Source organism: Coregonus lavaretus (assembly GCF_964263955.1).
Source record: "Coregonus lavaretus genome assembly, chromosome: 6".
Lineage (NCBI taxonomy): Eukaryota > Metazoa > Chordata > Actinopteri > Salmoniformes > Salmonidae > Coregonus > Coregonus lavaretus.
In genome coordinates this window covers 11,480,608-11,496,668 of record NC_139993.1, presented here as the reverse complement: position 1 = coordinate 11,496,668, position 16,061 = coordinate 11,480,608, and the positions used below count along the sequence as shown (strand labels likewise).

At 40.9% G+C, this 16,061-nt stretch overlaps 1 protein-coding gene across 2 annotated transcripts in view; it reads right to left on the bottom strand.

Annotated features, from left to right (window-relative positions):
* The window catches only part of LOC311131160 (son of sevenless homolog 1-like), a 75,232-nt gene that overhangs the window by 40,194 nt on the left and 18,977 nt on the right, over positions 1–16,061 (bottom strand). For both annotated transcript variants that reach the window (XM_084164002.1, XM_084164003.1), the window contains exons 2-7: positions 9,433–9,558; positions 5,799–5,930; positions 2,265–2,429; positions 1,394–1,603; positions 876–1,019; positions 245–355 (exon numbers count right to left, since the gene is read on the bottom strand). In XM_084164002.1, coding sequence (XP_084020128.1) covers positions 245–355; positions 876–1,019; positions 1,394–1,603; positions 2,265–2,429; positions 5,799–5,930; positions 9,433–9,558 — 888 coding nt within the window. The remainder of the gene's footprint in view (positions 1–244; positions 356–875; positions 1,020–1,393; positions 1,604–2,264; positions 2,430–5,798; positions 5,931–9,432; positions 9,559–16,061) is intronic.

Here is a 16,061-nt window from a genome sequence, read left to right as displayed (position 1 = left end):
GAAACACTTTTGAATGAGTAGGTGTTGTAAAACATTTGACCGGTAGTGTAAATAGCACGTGATTAATAATATTTGTAGTACACGGTTAATTACATTCCATCAGAGCAACCCCTAACTTTCTTAAAATATAATTTGAATACATCAGTTGTTTACAATGTTTCCTATGACAACAACAACATAAACAATGGCGTAATCAAGCCTGACTTTTGGGGTTATGATAAGGCTGGGGGGTGTGGCCTCTGACCTGAAGGTAAAAGGCAGCTCCCGGTTTAGACAGCTGGCTGAGGAAGTGATCGTGGAAGCCAGTCCGCAGGATGTCTTGAGCATACGTCTCGTAGGGGTCGAAGGCCAGCTCCTGGAAATAAAAAAGAAAGATGTATCAAATGTCATGTTTTATAACAGTCGTGCTGCTGACACTGGCCACAGCCATAGGGTGTAAGTGGGGTCTGTGAATGTCAAGTAACCTAAGCCCAGGACGCTCGGCTGAGCTTTTTCGTGCAGTCGTGCATTTTCAGACACAGGTGTTAGTGTTACAGAAGTGGTTCAGTGAACCACACTTGTGTAATGAGCAACCTTGCCTGGTACCTGAAGACTCATGTTAGCTCCCCTTAGCTCAGTCTTTTGGTGCCCAGGAGCAATTTCTATGCAGAAACAGCACACACACCCACACAATATATATGCACGTAAACACACATATCCCCACAAACACACACTTTTTTGCAGACAAAGCAATTTCTTAACACAGACAGCTTCACACACACATGCATAACAATCCCCCCCAACCACACACCTACTTTAGCCAGGTCTTTGAAGCAGCTGCCCACCACAAACACACACGCACCGACACTCCCAACCCTCCACAAACACACACCCACCTCGGCCAGGTCTTCAAAGCAGCTGCCCACAAGCGGGTGTGGGCTCCCCTCGTCTGTCATCTCCACCGTGTCTTCAATGAGGCCCAGCAGCTTGAGGGTGACCTCGTGGATGTCCACGATGCGGCTGAAGATGTTCTCCACGTCCTGCAAGGGTTGTAGAGAGAGAGAGAGAGAGAGAGAGAGAGAGAGAGAGAGAGAGAGAGAGAGAGAGAGAGAGAGAGAGAGAGAGAGAGAGAGAGAGAGAGAGAGAGAGAGAGAGAGAGAGAGAGAGAGAGAGAGAGAGAGAGAGAGACGGGTGGGAAGAGGGTGATAGAGAGATAGGTGGAAGAGGGAGATGGGGAGCAGTGTAATGCAGGAAGGTGGCAGAAGAGAAGTGAGAGAGTGGTGGTTGAGGGGAGAAAAGGAGTGGAAAAATACCAAAGTAGAGTCAAACAAAGCCATGATGGAAGACCATCGCTGAACACGTGTGTGCAGGTGTGTGTGAGAGTCTACCTCCATCAACCACCATCACTACTCACATGGTGGGAGAATAGCATGGCGTTGGAGGCGAAGGGCTCGCGGAACACCTTGATGATGAGGTTAAGGTCGCGCAGGTACTGTCGGACCTCGGCCATGAAGGTCTTGACCAGGTCGTAGTAGGTCTGCTCCTCGCTGGTGGATGGCTCCTCGTCCATCAGGGGGAAACCGCTGATGTCCTCCTCGTCCTGGTGGAACATGTCCATCAGAACCTGGAAATGGGGAAAAGAGGCCAGGCATATTCTTACCAATTACAAAAAAAAAAAAGAGTGTTATAGACCACTTTTAATAGGTTTAATAGTCACACAGAGAGGGACAACAGCATAGAGACCAGGTTGGAGTCAATTCCATTTTAGTTCAGTCAATTCAGGGAGTCAACTGAAATTCCGATTCCAATTTTCTTCAGTCATTTTCTGTAAAGAAAATGTGGAATTGGAATTTCAGTTTACTTCCTGAATTGAGATGGATCCTGAGAGACCCAAGCGTAGAAACACACACACACACAGGCGTACAAAGGCAAGCACACATTCTCGCTCATTCAGCTGGCATTCTTCATCAGCTTATGTTCAGAAATGAGCCTATGGACTCCAGCTTTAGGTATATTGGCCAGTCAGTGTGGTTGCTGGGTCTTCTCACTATCACACACCACCAGCCATAGCATTTACAAGCCAATCTAATTTCATATTCAAAGCAACATAAAAAAGGGGCAATCTGGGATTGGTACAGGCATTGAATCTAGAAGAATAACACTTATATAACTATAAATAGTTTTTTGCTACATATGGCCAGTGATGTCCTGCTGGGAGATCTCATAGTATCGGATGTTGAAGACCCACAATACATTGTGACGCACAACATAGGCGTTACTCTCACCTTATCGGCACACATGGCCACGGTGATGTCCTGCTGGGAGATCTCGTAGTGGCGGATGTTCCTCACGTAGTTCCCTGCCAGCTTCAGGATGTCTGCTGAGATGTACTCCAACACCGCCACGATGTACACCGACACCTGGTGGTCAATCTTGTACCCTAGTACCTCCTGAACAAGGGAGAGGAATTATGGGAAAAGTAGTCCACAATGTACATGTACACCTACTGTACTGGTGGTCGATCTTGTACCCTAGTGCCTCCTAAACAAGGACCCAGGAAGAGAGGAATCATCGGGAAATGAATCATGGGTAAAAGCAGGGTCAGTGTGGTTTGACTACTGTACAGTCTGACCACTGTACTTTCGAACTAATGTAAACGGTGTAGGCCTAAATAGTACACAGTATGCAGAATGTGCAGGGTAAGAATGCCTTTATGCGTTTTAGTTACAGGTACACATCATTGAACAGCAATTGGGCACAATAGGTACTTTAATACGAATTAAGTAATGTGAGATGGTTATGCAAGGTAATTAGCTTTGAATGATGTCAATCAAGTAATTATGTTGTTGCTCCACATCAATGTATATGTGTATTTCTAAAAGAAAGAGCACTTGGAGCTCAGAGCAAAAAAGGTCTAAAGAATATAAGTGGAATATTCTTATCAAGTACCCAAAAAGAGACCCGTTTTTAAAAGGTTGCTTGGTCCCTCATAAAGCATCTATATGGTTAGGTGTTAGTTAGCATTCTAAAATGTAAAGCCTATCATTCCTTATTTAAAGGGACAATAGGTGAAAGAATACAAAAAGGTGTAAAAGTGCAAAAAGTTTAGGTCTTTCAGAACATTAACCTTTTGTATTATTTGAAGCATGATCTAAATTAAGTAAATCTTCGCATCTCGGCCTCCTTGGAATTTTCCTTTCCATGGTTTGAGTGCGAGTACCTTTTGACTCTACAGCCACCATTCATTCTAGCCTGAGCGCAAACCCTCATACTGGCTTTCTACAATTCTCCATAACTTGCTACATTTGCACACACTGTATATATATTCTCTGTTGTATTTTTTGACTTTATGTTTTTTTTAACCCATATGTAACTCTGTGTTGTTGTTTTTATCGCACTGCTTTGCTTTATCTTGGCCAGGTCGCAGTTGTAAATGAGAACTTGTTCTCAACTGGCTTACCTGGTTAAATAAAGGTGAAATAAAATAAAAATAAATAAAATACCCATCCCACAGCTTTTTACCAAAACGTTGTTATTGTTTGTGACCAATTCCACAAAACAGTTCAACGTCTCCCTCTATTGGTCAGTATAGGTACTGTGAGAAAAGTGGCCAATACCTTTCCTCGGGCTGTGTTCAGTAGGCACTGAAACAGAAACCATTTTTGGACAAAGAAAACACAAAATGTCTATTTTGTTTATTGAATCGCTTTAAATGCAGTTCAATAAATGATTTTGTCTGCTTCATAATATTTTCACTTTCTGAAGTGTAGAGAACAGATCTCAGTAACTGGGCCCTGTTCAGGTGGATGTAACGTTACAACACTTTCAGATATACTGTGTAGAACAGCCAGAATGAAGGAATAAATGAATATATGACAGACAGTCCTATTTGCAACATTTAGGACTTTTTACCGTGCCTTCAGAAAGTATTCACACCCTTTGACTTTTTCCACATTTTGTTGAATTTTGATTTTGTGTCACTGATCTATCCACAATACCCCATAATGTCAAAGTGGAATTATGTTTTTAGAAATGTTTACAAATTAATAGAACATTTAAAGCTGAAATGTCTTGAGTCAATAAGTATTTAACCCTTTTGTTATGGCAAGCCTAAATAAGTTCAAGTAAAAATGTGCTTAACAAGTCACATAATAAGTTGCATTGACTCACTGTGTGCAATAATAGTGTTTAACATGATTTTTAAATGAGTACCCCATCTCTGTACCCCACACATACAATTAGTAAGGTACCCCAGTCGAGTACTGAATTTCAAGCAGATTCAACCACAAAGAACAGCGAGGTTTTCCAATGGTTCGCAAAGAAGGGCACCTATTGGCAGATGGGTAAAAAAAAGCAGACATTGAATATCCCTTTGAGCATGGTGGTTATTAATTACACTTTGGATGGTGTATCAATACACACAGTCACTACAAAGATACAGGCGCCCTTCCTAACTCAGTTGCCGGAGAAGAAGGAAATCGCTCAGGGATTTCACCATGAGGCCAACTGTGATTTTAAAACAGTTACAGAGTTTAGGGCTGTGATAGGAGATACTGAGGATGGATCAACATTGTAGTTACTCCACAATGCTAACCTAAATGACAGAGTGAAAAGAAGGAAGCCTGTACAGAATATAAATATTCAAAAACATGCATCCGGTTTGCAGTAAGGCCCTAAAGTAATACTGCACGCAATGTTGCAAAGAAATTAACTTTATGTCCTGAATACAAAGCGTTATGTTTTGGGCAAATCCAAGACATCAGAGTACCACTCTTCATATTTTCAAGCATGGTGGTGGCTGCATCATGTTATGGGTATGCTCATCTCCGGCAAGGGAGATTTTTAAATAAAAAGAATATAGGAATATAGTTAAGCACAGGCAAAATCCTAGAGGAAAACTTGGTTCAGTCTGCTTTCCAACAGACACTGGGAGAAACATTTATATTGTACAATCCAGGTGTCCAAAGCTCTTAAGAGACTTACCCAGAAAGATTCACAGCTGTAATGGCTGCAAAAGGTGATTCTAACATGTATTGACTCAGGGGGTTAAATACTTATCTAATCAAGATATTATGTTTTACTTTGACAAGAGTATTTTGTGTAGGTCCTTGACAACAAATGACAAATCCATTTTAATCCCACTTGTAACACAATTTTTTGGGGAAAAAGACAAGGGGTGTGAATACTTTCTGAAGGCACTGTACATCACTGAATACACCCTGCTGTTTCCTCAAAATGGCTCACAGCCTGACTAATTTACTGGGTGCTGAAGACCTAGGCTACATGCTGACCTTACAGGTCGCTTCACTATGATTGGTCTAGCCACCAGGGTCATGTTCAGTAGGCACAAAAGTTTAGAAACAGCAATGTACTACCTGAAAGAAGGGTCCAACGTTAACTTTTTTTTTGCTGAGCACTTCTTTTCACTCTGGACAGCTCATGTGTGCCGTGTGAAGGCATCAACTCAACTCATGTACTGCTCGAGTGCGCAGAAAGTTGTGACTCGCGAGGAGCGTGGTTGAATGAACGGCCAATCATTTTGCTCAAATACAAATATCATGACATTTCCGTGTGTAGTCTTCAATGGTTTTCAATGGCAGACTGCAACACTGCAGGTAAACTGGAACGACAAAATGCGCTGAGAAGATACTGGCCCATTTGGGCCAGTCACTGGCCCAACATGTTTTTACTGGCCAGCAGGCCATCATTAATGTCGGATCCTGCTGAAAGTGTTCAGTAAGAAACGTTCATTTTCGTTTTCCATTTCAAATCGCTTCGCCCTACTGAACATGACCCAGACGTTTGGGATTGTGGGTTACCTTGAGCAGCGGGTGGATCTTATCCACGGGCAGGGCCAAAGGATTCCTCCTCTTCCTCTTTTCGATGGCCGCCTGGGCGTCGGCGATAGCCCATTTATCGATAGGATGAGGGAAACTCTTCTGCACTCGCTCCTGAGGGGAGGAAAGGAGGGAAGGATTGAGGGAGATCGAAAGTCCTTTAATAGTGCACTACTTTTAACCAGAGCTCTATGGGCCCTTGTCAAAAGTAGTGGACTAAATAGGGAATAGGGTGCCATTTGGGATGCAGCCTTACTTATCTCTTATTTACTTAAATTACATATTTCCTGGTACTCTATTGATGCTGCATCCATAGGCAAAGCAAACATGCCTCCTCCTCCTTCAAACTGTCCTATGACACTTCACAACACTTGACATAAGCATTTCCATGCATTCACCATTGTTTTATTGTCGCAGACGTTTCACATGGGACTTTTCCCTTAAAAGGGACATCTAACAGGTTATGTCAATGGGAGGGCGGGTGTACGAATGCTTTCGACTGTACATGTCAAGTGTCATGTCACACTTCCGCTGCAGGCACTACCAAGATGTCCCTTGACGTAGGAGTTAGGCTAAGAGTTACTGTAGCCCTTCAAAAATGGTGAGAACTACAAAATACATCCACAGTTAACGCATGACACCTTCATAAGCACTACATAAACATTCAGGTTGACATAGGCTTTCTGAGGCCTAGGCATTTACAAATGTTTGTGTTGTATATTAGAGGGTATCAAACATTACAATATACACAAGCACAAATTAGTGTGGTCAGTTACCAACCCAGGCAGGTCAAGGGTTAAAAAGGATGCGCAGGTCAAGGGTTAAAGTTCATACAGACAGGGTCACAGGGAGAGGTCAGAGAGCACAGAACTAAGGGAGGAGTAAACATGGTAAAAAGAGACCACATATCCGTGGTTCGACTTTACCATGCCCCATGACTAGGGCCATGGGCCCTAAAAAGCACCTGCGGATTTCATGTGATCCGTCTGCTCGCAAAAATGAGTCAAGGTGGACAAAACAAAAACAAAAGCAAGAGGTGAAAACAGGTTGGCCATCTAAAACATGGACTGAACAAAGCAAGATTTCAGATGTTTTCTGCATTAGCTCATGTCAGTTATTACAGAAAAGCAAAAAGCAACACAGTAGTAGTAGCCATTAGTGTGATGATGTGCAAGAAAACATTATCCTGTTCAATGACATAAAACCAAACAAGAACTAAAAAGGTAATCATATTCTAAATATATATGAGACTGTTGGGAGTTCTGTTGAAATTATTGTCAAAGTAATGAGTCAAAATACATGTCTGCAAATAGCTTAACTTTTCTACCGGTCACTATATCTCAGTGCAAAACAAACCGTCTAAAGAACATCACGATCTGAGCTTAAAAGATCTGATCATAAAACACTGATCATTTCCCCTTTTTGTGAGGGCACCTAAATCAACAACCTCTTTTACTGCAACCCTGACGTCACCAGCTGTCATTAAAAAAATGTGTCTGCTACAGAATAAAATGTAGCTGAATGCTATGATATGCTGTGACTGTGAGGGAAATTAAAAGAGGCAATCCGCAGTAGAAACAATGACAAAGCGGACTCCCCGCCCCTGGTTTGGGATGGGGCTGGAGAAATGTAACCACTCTCAAATTCATAGACAGAGCTATGGATGCAAGGACTGGCCATCAATGATACCAAAATTATAGTTTGTTTACAAACGTTGGAGTAAAACAAGCTTATATTTTGGGTTCTGATAGGGTATGACAGTTGAACTAAGGTCATGAGGCATTTATAAGTTATATTCTTCAAGAATGAATGTGTACAAATCATTAATTTATAAGTCCATAAATGGATACACACTGAACAAAAATATAAAACGCAACATGCAACAATTTCAAAGATTCTACCGAGTTACAGTTCATATAAGGAAATCAGCTAATTTAAATAAATTAGGCCCTAATCTATAGATTTCACATGACTGAGAATACAGATGTGCATCTGTTGGTCAAAGATGCCTTAAACAAAATGTTGGGGTGTAGATCAGAAAACCAATCAGTATCTGGTGTGACCACCATTTGCCTCATGCAGCGCGACATCTCCTTCGCATAGAGTTTATCAGGCTGTTGATTGTGGCCTGTGGAATGTTGTCCCACTCCTCTTCAATGGCTGTGCAAAGATGCTGGATATTGGCGAGAACTGGAACACACTGTCGTACACGTTGATCCAGAGCATCCCAAACATGCTCAATGGGTGACATGTCTTGTATTCAGGCCATGGAAGAACTGGGACATGTTCAGCTTCCAGGAATTGTGTACAGATCCTTACGACATTGGGGCCGTGCATTATCATGCTGAAACATGAGGTGATGATGAATATCACGACAATGGGCCTCAGGATCTCGTTATGGTATCTCTATGCATTCAACTTGCCATCGACGAAATGTAATTGTGTTCGTTGTCCGTAGCTTATGCCTGCCCATACCATAACCCCACCATGAGGCACTCTGTTCACAACGTTGACATTAGTAAACAGCTCGCCAAACATGACGCCATCTGCCGGGTACAGTTGAAACCGGGATTCATCCGTGAAGAGCCAGTGGCCATCGAAGGTGAGCATTTGTCCATTGAAGTTGGTTACGACGCCAAACTGCAGTCAGGTCAAGACCCTGGTGAAGACGGTGACCATGCAGATGAGCTTCCCTGAGACAGTTTCTGACAGTTTGTGCAGAAATCCTTCGGTTGTGTAAACCCACAGTTTCATCAGCTGTCTGGGTGGCTGGTCTCAGACGATCCTGCAGGATGTGGAGGTCCTGGGCTGGCGTGTTTACACGTGGTCTGCGTTTTAGAGTGGCTTTTTATTGTCCCCAGCACAAGGTGCACTTGTGTAATGATCATGTTGTTTAATCAGCTTCTTGATATGCCTCACCTGTCAGGTGGATGGATTATCTTGACAATGGAGAAACGCTCACTAACAGGGATGTAAACAAATTTGAAGAGAAATACGCTTCTTGCGCGTATGGAAAATGTCTGGGATCTTTTATTTCAGCTCATGAAACATGGGACCAACATTTGACATGTTGCGTTTATATATTTTTGTTCAGTGTAGCAACTGCTGATCGCCCCTTTACGTAAAAGTAGCCCCTAACCACTGGTCCAGGGTCAGTCTATTTCCCAGACGATAGGTTAAAGTGACGATCAGGGGAACAGTAGTCTGATCCTAGACCGGTGGTTTAGAAGCAACTTCTACCTCGCCATAGTTAATTGATGTGTTTGTTGTTGATGCCCTGAGGGACTCTGAAAGGTAAAGTCTGCTCACTGTTTTGCTGCTCCCAAACGGGATCCTTTAATACAACTTCGGCAACACAATCACAACGATTCAACTTAATTGTGATTGAAATGTTGTGATTTTATCACCTGGGCCTAAGCTTTAGTAAAATATCACGTGAGGGCAAAACAACACTGAGCACACATTCCCTTTTACTCTATGTATTGGACCTTTTTGTCCAAAGCTCCTGTTATTGTTTTGGAAGTGTGTAAAATCCCCTCTGTTTATACTCTGTAAAAATGGGGGTCAACAAAGTTTTAGGTCCAGACACTGTTGCGTTATTGATGGCGATCCTCACCTCCACGTCCTGCACGCTGCGTGGCTGTGCCTGGCAGAGCATGCTGAGTAGCAGTAGGATCAGCTCCTCGATGTACTGCAGCGCCTCCTCCTGGGACGACAGCTTGGGATGCACCTGGCTCAGCACCTTCACAGAGACAGAGATGTGTATTAGTTCAGTATGAGTTGATAAAAAAAATTAATCAACTCATACTGAATGTGGTAAACATGTATTAGTTCAGTATAGGTTGTGTTGATTATCTTTTTTTTTTTTTTATCAACTGTTAAAAAGCTTGGGGTGCATCTGGCTCAGCACCTTTACACAGAAACTAAGAGAGATGTGGCTAGGCTACTAGTTCAGTATAGGTTCCCGCTGGGCCCAACCTGGTTGAATCAATGTTGTTTCCATGTAATGGAATCAACGTGGAAAACTGATTGGATTTGCAAAAAGTCATCAACGTAAAGGAATTTAGAGACGTTTTGTATTTTTTTCACCCAACTTTGAACCTAAATCCAATGACACAGTTAAAATGTTTGTTGATTTCACATTAGTTAACAACTCAAATGTAAATCAAAACTAGACGTTGAACTGACGTCTATGTTAAAAAATATATACAACTGTTCAAAACCTTGGGGTGCAACTGGAGAGACATGTTCTGGTTTAGTATAGTTTGGGTGTTTTCACACTTGGTCCCATTCAGACAATTTTTGTGAACTCAGTGCGGTTCGCTTAATTTTTTGTGCAGTGTGAACGGACAATCTGACAATGCACTGAATTTACGAACACCAAGTACTAAGTCATGTTTTGCAGAGGGGTCAAATACTTATTTCCCTCATTAAAATGCAAATCAATTTATAACATTTTTGACATGTGTTTTTCTGGATTTTCTTGTGTTATTCTGTCTCTCACTGTTCAAATAAAGCTACCATTAAAATTATAGACTGATCATGTCTTTGTCAGTGGGCAAACATACAAAATCGGCAAATACTTTTTCCCCTCACTGTAGAAGAGCTCAGAGAGCAAAGTGAAACTATCATTTGTAGTATATCCAAAACAGGTGTGGAGTGTCACCTGCTTGTGAGAATCACCAAAGTGAACTGCCTGAATTTCACTGGTATATTTACACAGGTAGTTCTCTGCAAAGTCAATATGCACGATGATATCCTCTTTCTGCAGATTCTCTTTTAATTCTCTCAGTTTGGAGTATTGGTGTTGAATGTTGTGTAAGTGTTTCCCCAACTTCTCTTTCAATCCTTTGGAGAAGTCCTCCAGTAGAACCTGCAGTGTGCCACATACCTTTTCTTTTACCGCCAAATGTACAGTGAACGTCTCCATGTTTACCGCTTTGTTTTTCTTCTCTCTCTTCAGCTTTGTTTTCCCACTCAAACCACCATGTCTGCTCACCAGCATCAAAGTCAGATGTTTAAGCGCTTTTGCTTGGCAAAAGGAGCACTGTGTCCATGGACTCTTTCTTCAGGTTCTCACAGCACAAAGACTCAATAAGGTTCTCAATGTTGTTGCAGCTGATCACTTTGTGATACTGTAGTTTGTGTGCCATGAACTGGAGGTTGGCGTGGGTTTTGCAGAGGCATGTGTCACTATCCAAGACCGTTGCTTGACAACCCAAAAAGGACATATTTTACAGAATTCATAGTAGGACATTTGAATCTCAAAATATTCCCTCTTAAACTTCTGATAAAAGTTCTGAATTGCCCAATTCAAGAAGCACTTCAGCTTTTTTTTTCTTGTTCCTTGTTAGTGTGTCCTTTTCCCCTGTTGTTGCTCTACTGTTGTCATCACGTTCATAGATTTTCTCTTCTGTGGCTGTGCTAATTCTGTTACACTGCTTTTTCCTGGAGTAATGAAGACGTGTTGGCCTGTTTTCTTTTGCCCTCATTACTTTTGTTGAAAATTCTCTTTGACTAGGCAGTACTTTCTCAGGATGTTGCCTCTGAGCATTTTTGAAGCCACTTTTTTGTCCTTGGTGCTGCGCATGTTTTGATACTTTCGCTTTAACTTTGAAATGATGGCATTTTGAAACAATAAAATCCTTCAAGTTCTTCGGAGTTCCCTTCACTTGCTGTTTTGTCTTTGGGGAATTTTGTCTTTGGGGAAACCTTTTTGTTTTTCTCAGCTTTCCGGAAAGCATTATCAAGTTTGACATTTGTCATGCAAAGATCTCTGTATGTTTTTGAGCGACCTCTTCCAACCTTTTTCCTTCCATTAAGTGTTCGACTTCTCATTCCTCTTGCAGACGATGGGGAAGGGGTATCAGGGCGTGCATCAGCGGCAGGTAAGTTAGGGGCAGGTATGTTGCCCTCTGGCTGCAAGTCATCTGGTGACTGAGGTGGTGTGTTGCCTGATAGGTAGGTCTTCTATTCCGTTGGTTGCATTTCCATTGCCTTCTCTTGCTTCTTGGTCCTCGCTTTGTAAGCTTAGAGATAGATTTCACTTCTCCCTTCTCTTTTTTCTTCCAGTATCTCTCCCTGTCTGTTTGCAGATGTTCCTGGTATCGTATAGGATAATGTTTTTGTTTTGTTTCTATGTCTGTGACCTCTGTGCTGTTTTATGTGGCATCTTCTAAAAACCAAGAAAAATACTACTTAGTTTTCAACTTGTGCACACCGTCGAGCATTTTCTAGATTAAATTAATTAAAAACATGATTAAATAAGCTTAAAATTAAAAAAACTAAAAACATAATGGATTTTTGTCATTTCCACCACGTTCTGTCATTTCCACCACAGTTAAAAGTTTGTGATGGAAATGACTGATTTCTTCTACAGTTTTTTGAGAAAAATGACAGGCTATTTAGTATGCTTTGGCTAGTATTACAACTAGCATATAGTTTACACTAAATACATAGAATATACACATTTTTACAAAATTCTACCACAAATTAAAGAAATTTAACAAATTACTGACAATAAAAATATTCTCTACACAAGCAATATTTACCTAGATTTTTCTTCAACTTCTAGACATCACATCTGGAACAACTGTCTGCTGCAGCCATTCGCTTCAGTGACACAATAAGTTTCCATGCTAACTAAGTTAACATTCTCTTGAAAAAACGTTATTAATGAGGAATTTGTCCTCAGTGGTGGAAATGACACCACTACCAAAGGACAGGCATATTTTGTGTAAAAAACAAAGGGCATGCTCACAATAAATATTGATATAGATTTTATTTAATCGACTCTTTCTCTAGTAGATAACATTATATAAATGTGTAATTATTCATGTTCTCTCATAGAAAAACATAGAAGTTCAAAAGTCTGGTCAGGGACAAGGTTAAAACAGTTGAATTGAGGTATAAATGCATCTGCAAAGTAGCTAAAATACTTGATAGAGAAGAGTTTAAAAAGTCTGGGGTGATTGTAGTGTGAACTTAACATGTAAAGAATACAAACATTGAAATTAAATCCTAAAAATGTACCCAGAGGACATAGAAGTGCCCGTAGTTGCAGAATCACCCATCTACAGAAATAAGACAGATCCTGCTTCTGTTGCCTGTTTGAGTGTTCGGTTGATAGCCTACTGATTCCGTGAGCACCAAGCCTCATGCAACAATTTCACAGATGTCTGTTTTTAAACTTTGCTATGCTGTAATAAAGGCTTTACACTTTTTTTTCATTAAGACCTGCCTCTGGTATTATTTACCATTTATTTAGTGTTGTTTAGACTGTTCCAAATGGTCTGAAAAATTATATTTATAAAACTAATAACCCTCCTTTTTCCTTGATCTCCTTATTTTTATTATTACTATTATGATCATCATTATAATAATAACTAATGTCATTATCATTAGTAGGCTTAGTATATCAGTCTTGTATAACCACCATCGAGCTGTAGGCCTAAGAGCGCATACTGTTTAGTCTTAGTACCGTTACTTACTTAGGCCTATATTTCAATACTTATATAGGCTACTGTCTCAATCAATCATTTGTTCATGTCATCACACATCATACGAGTCATTCATGATGTGAAATGCAATCAAGCATTTTAGTTTTTAAATAAAATAACAAAGCGACCATTGAATTAGCGTAAACAATAAATAGGCCTAAACCATTCCACTTCGGAAATTGCATTCACAAATGAGTGCGCTGTTTAGTCTTTGCTGTAATAAAGGCTTTACAAAAAACATTACAGACTCGCTTGTACACTTATAATTTATTTAGTGTTGTTTAGATTGTTCCAAATGGTCATAAAAATTATATTGTAATCTAACAGCACCTGTTTGGCACACATAGGCCTAATTTGCATGCAGCGCTTGTTCCATACCTTATTTTTCTTGATATCCAGTATTTTCCACAACTAGTCAAATGTATTCCACACATCTGACTTCCCCTTTACCTCATGCCCAACCAGCAAACATTCACCTGTTTTTCATAAACAAATTAGGGATTTCGGTAACATAACTTTTCAGTCAGAAATGGCTGTAATTAGGTTGCAGCTTCAGCAACACGGACATCCCTATACACACTGATGTTCTGTGGTGGTCGCTGCAGCAGGGAGGAGAGCGAGACAACGGGAGCACAGTCACTCGCTGTCTTTTTCAGCCAGGCTTCACAATCAAATCAATTTCGGTTGGACTCCCTCTAGTCTTAATTATTTAATCAAACAGTTCGCTTAAAGCATCAGACAAGCTCAGTGCATATAGTTGATTTGATTGAAACACATATGGAAAAACACACGTTTAAAATGTTTGACCAATCGATTGGTCGAAAGAACAGAAAACAGTTATTTATTTTTTGTCGGGGACAGCCCTACTATTTTTGACTGATGACTGATATAAGGGCATGTACGTGGTAGGCCTATCTGGCTTATATGATTATGGTGGTCATAATGCTTCATGACAGTGTCATACAGTGGGGAAAAAAAGTATTTAGTCAGCCACCAATTGTGCAAGTTCTCCCACTTAAAAAGATGAGAGAGGCCTGTAATTTTCATCATAGGTACACGTCAACTATGACAGACAAAATGAGGGGGAAAAAATCCAGAAAATCACATTGTAGGATTTTTAATGAATTTATTTGCAAATTATGGTGGAAAATAAGTATTTGGTCAATAACAAAAGTTTCTCAATACTTTGTTATATACCATTTGTTGGCAATGACACAGGTCAAACGTTTTCTGTAAGTCTTCACAAGGTTTTCACACACTGTTGCTGGTATTTTGCCATTCCTCCATGCAGATCTCCTCTAGAGCAGTGATGATCTCCTCTAGAGCAGTGATGTTTTGGGGCTGTCGCTGGGCAACACGGACTTTCAACTCCCTCCAAAGATTTTCTATGGGGTTGAGATCTGAAGACTGGCTAGGCCACTCCAGGACCTTGAAATGCTTCTTACGAAGCCACTCCTTCGTTGCCCGGGCAGTGTGTTTGGGATCATTGTCATGCTGAAAGACCCAGCCACGTTTCATCTTCAATGCCCTTGCTGATGGAAGGAGGTTTTCACTCAAAATCTCACGATACATGGCCCCATTCATTCTTTCCTTTACATGGATCAGTCGTCCTGGTCCCTTTGCAGAAAAACAGCCCCAAAGCATGATGTTTCCACCCCCATGCTTCACAGTAGGTATGGTGTTCATTGGATGCAACTCAGCATTCTTTGTCCTCCAAACACGACGATGTGAGTTTTTACCAAAAAGTTCAATTTTGGTTTCATCTGACCATATGACATTCTCCCAATCCTCTTCTGGATCATCCAAATGCACTCTAGCAAACTTCAGACGGGCCTGGACATGTACTGGCTTAAGCAGGGGGACACGTCTGGCACTGCAGGATTTGAGTCCCTGGCGGCGTAGTGTGTTACTGATGGTAGGCTTTGTTACTTTGGTCCCAGCTCTCTGCAGGTCATTCACTAGGTCCCCCCGTGTGGTTCTGAGATTTTTGCTCACCGTTCTTGTGATCATTTTGACCCCACGGGGTGAGATCTTGCGTGGAGCCCCAGATCGAGGGAGATTATCAGTGGTCTTGTATGTCTTCCATTTCCTAATAATTGCTCCCACAGTTGATTTCTTCAAACCAAGCTGCTTACCTATTGCAGATTCAGTCTTCCCAGCCTGGTGCAGGTCTACAATTTTGTATCTGGTGTCCTTTGACAGCTCTTTGGTCTTGGCCATAGTGGAGTTTGGAGTGTGACTGTTTGAGGTTGTGGACAGGTGTCTTTTATACTGATAACAAAATTCAAACAGGTGCCATTAATACAGGTAACGAGTGGAGGACAGAGGAGCCTCTTAAAGAAGAAGTTACAGGTCTGTGAGAGCCAGAAATCTTGCTTGTTTGTAGGTGACCAAATACTTGTTTTCCACCATAATTTGCAAATAAATTCATTAAAAATCCTACAATGTGATATTCTGGAGAAAAAAATTCTCAATTTGTCTGTCATAGTTGACGTGTACTTATGATGAAAATTACAGGCCTCTCTCATCTTTTTAAGTGGGAGAACTTGCACAATTGGTGGCTGACTAAATACTTTTTTCCCCCACTGTACATTTGTATTTTCTACAAGTTATTTAAAATATGATGAAAAAAACATGACTAAATAAATAAATAAAAAAAAAATAAAAAAAAATAAAAAAAAAAAAAAAAAAAAACTAACTAACTGTAAGTCGCTCTGGATAAGAGCGTCTGCTAAATGACTTAAAT